Source organism: Nuphar pumila, chromosome 7, assembly GCF_984573655.1.
Source record: "Nuphar pumila chromosome 7, dmNupPumi1.hap1.1, whole genome shotgun sequence".
Taxonomy (NCBI): Eukaryota; Viridiplantae; Streptophyta; class Magnoliopsida; order Nymphaeales; family Nymphaeaceae; genus Nuphar; species Nuphar pumila.
Window position 1 is genome coordinate 114,066,302 of NC_143255.1, and position 2,874 is coordinate 114,069,175.

Below are 2,874 nucleotides of genomic sequence, written 5' to 3' on the forward strand. Positions count from 1 at the left end.
CATGCCAAAAAATCATTTTTTTGTCAAAAACCAATCACAAAGAAACTCTTGAAGAAAAAAGTGTGAATCAGCACAGGCACTAACAGCATTTTAAAATAGTAATTCAGTAAACAATGAATATTTAAATCACAACTATGGTATGTTTTGGAACTTACAAAGCAACTGCGTACTAGTAAGCTCAGTTCTTGATGATTTCTCATAGCGCTCTCCTAGGTAGCTGTGGTTGATGGGACAACTAACAAATGCACTGCTTAAACACAATATCTGCAGTGCTAAGATAATAAACAAAACTACTAGGAAGTATGTTGCATATCTTGATTCAAATATTTAGCAGATGGATTGATTATTAAAACGTAGCCAAGCCTTAACAATGGAAAAGCTTGAGCAGATCATGAAGGTGAAACCCAGATCAGATTAATTTACATAATATGGGACACTGCAACTGATCAGCATCTACAAGTTGCAACATAGGAAAAAGGAAAAAGGCCAACTTTAACATCGCTATGGAAGGATAGAGACAATGAAACAAAGAGTTCCAAAGGAATCAACTAGAAACCCCTCACTAACTAAAAGACATCGGCATCTACTTCCCGCTGAATAGGCTTCGCAATTTCCCTCTCTCTAGCCTCTCAAGCAGTTTCTTTGCACCTGGAACGTCCAATTCACACAACTTCTTGAGATAGCCAATGGCACCATATGAAATCATCAGCTTTTTGCATCTCTTGCTCGAAGACAGTGCAGTGAGGCAAGATATGGCGTACTTTTTGGCTGTATTCTGCATACTTGGTTCAAGTAATAAAACGAGGTTTGGCACACTTTTCTCATCCTTCCTAATCTCCCTGCAGTTTTGTGGAAACATGAGCAAATTTCCAATGGCTTGAGCAGCAACCTCTCTAGCACTGTTGGTTTTGGCCTCTAGCATATTCACAAGTAGAGGAATACACCCAATCTCACCAATGAGCTTTCTCATTTCCATCGAATTGCATATCCTACATATAGCGGAAGCTGCAGCTTGCGGGGCACCTAAGGAACCAGCTTTCAGCACATGCACTAAACGAGGAAGAAGACCAAGAGCAATCAGATCATCCAAAGGCACTGATCCAACTAAATTGCGCAAAGCCCCCACAGCTGATTCTTGGGGAAAAGGGCCATCAAGATATGCCAGAAGACACTGCATTCCACCTTCAGCAACCACTTGCCTCCTAAGACTCTCGTTGCTGCATGTCATGTTCTGCAAACACTCAGCAGCATACTCTTTAGAACCCAACAGAATACCAGAATCCAAAAGATTTATCATAACCCTGATAACCCCTGCTTCAGCAAGACTCTGCCTGACTTCCGGCACTGCTGAAAGATTCTTGAGCGCCCCGGCGGCCGCGGCCTGAGAAACAGAAACCCCAGTTTCGCATATTTCGATCAGAGAGGGAATACCACCGTGCCCCACAATCGACCGAGCAATTTCCACTGCCATAGACAACCTTTGGAGAGAAATTGTGGCATTTTCCTTGGCCATTGTACTTCCTGATTCGACCAACCTAATCAGAGGAGAAAGCACCCCTTCAGACACAAGAAGATTCTCACAAGTACCTGATTCCGCTAATGAGCAGACCATGAGAGCAGCTTTCTCCCTAACTCTGGGAGAACTTGCACTAAGCAGCTGAACCAAAGCATAGACATTGCTTCTTCCCATCACACCCAATACACTCTTATCATCTTCCTTCATAATTTCCACCAAGTTATCAAGAGCTTGGTGTTTAGCTTCTATATGACCAATCTGTAGACGGGCTAAGAGTTCCCCAACATTCCGCTTAACAGTCTTCAATTTCCCTCCTGCTGCCGATCTTGAGAGAGCCAATGGTAGGGTGGACTCACCCAAGACGCCAGTTTTAACAAGAAGGCCACAGTCATGAAGATTCAAGTCCAACTTCGCAGATAGAGAATCAAGATTGCTCTGCATCTGAAGCTTTCCACCATAGTTTTCCTCAGAACACCTTTCAGCCAACCCAATGGCTTCATTTAGGGTGTCTGAGATTGCTACGAGCTGTTCTTTGCAAAGGGTGTTCTTGGAGAAACAAGGATGGCTGGAGAGATCGGACAAGCAAGATGGTACCTGATCCAACTTGGAGAGTATGATCTTCCACCTGCCGGTGAAGCCCTTCACAGCCCCAGCCTTCTTGATGGCCACGGGAATCAACACTCTGGCATGTTGTAACCATTCTTCGGTGGATTTGGTGTCCATCAGTTTTGTTTCGTCGACCATTGCAGACAAAACTGGTAACTATCAATCCTGACATATCAAGGAAGAAGAAGAAGCCAACATGGTTAGTATGGAACCAGGAATCGTCCTTTCTAGAAAAGCAGAAGCATACAAACCAATAATTGTGAACATATAAAACTCACGTCAGGCCTACTCAAAATTCTTGAAGAACTATGTTGATCACTAGCCCCGCCGTAAGAAAACCTACACAGTCCAAAAGTAAAGAAGCGGGACCGCCCATTCAAGTTGTTACCCAAAGGCTTCAGTGTTGGATTAACCAAGAATGTGGTTATCCACGATGTGTATACATCTCCACAACAAGGATGACCCATACGATAATTGAGAACGGTTACGCAAACAGTTTTTACCTTATACTTTATAAATACAGAGTATCATGAGCGATCCTAATACGAGGAATAGGTCTATTCACCGGCAGCCTGAGGAAGCTTGCGTTTGTAGTAGCTGCAGCCTGACTGAGCAGAGAACCTTCGACGACCTCCATCTCCAGTAACCACAGCAGTTCGCCAATGACTGTCTCAGGTACGCAGTTCTCTCCTGTGTGATTTATTGTTTTAAATAACAAATTTTGGTTTTTTCTTATCACAGGAGAGGCGATG

The 2,874-nt window shown here is 43.5% G+C and overlaps 1 protein-coding gene across 1 annotated transcript; it reads right to left on the reverse strand.

Annotated features, from left to right (window-relative positions):
- Positions 1 to 314: 314 nt before the first annotated feature.
- Positions 315 to 2,357, reverse strand: LOC149833012 (uncharacterized). Its single transcript, XM_090012678.1, has one exon. The coding sequence runs from the start codon at positions 2,258 to 2,260 to the stop codon at positions 584 to 586; it is 1,677 nt and encodes a 558-aa protein (XP_089868804.1). The 5' UTR covers positions 2,261 to 2,357; the 3' UTR covers positions 315 to 583.
- Between the last annotated feature and the right edge of the window lie 517 nt (positions 2,358 to 2,874).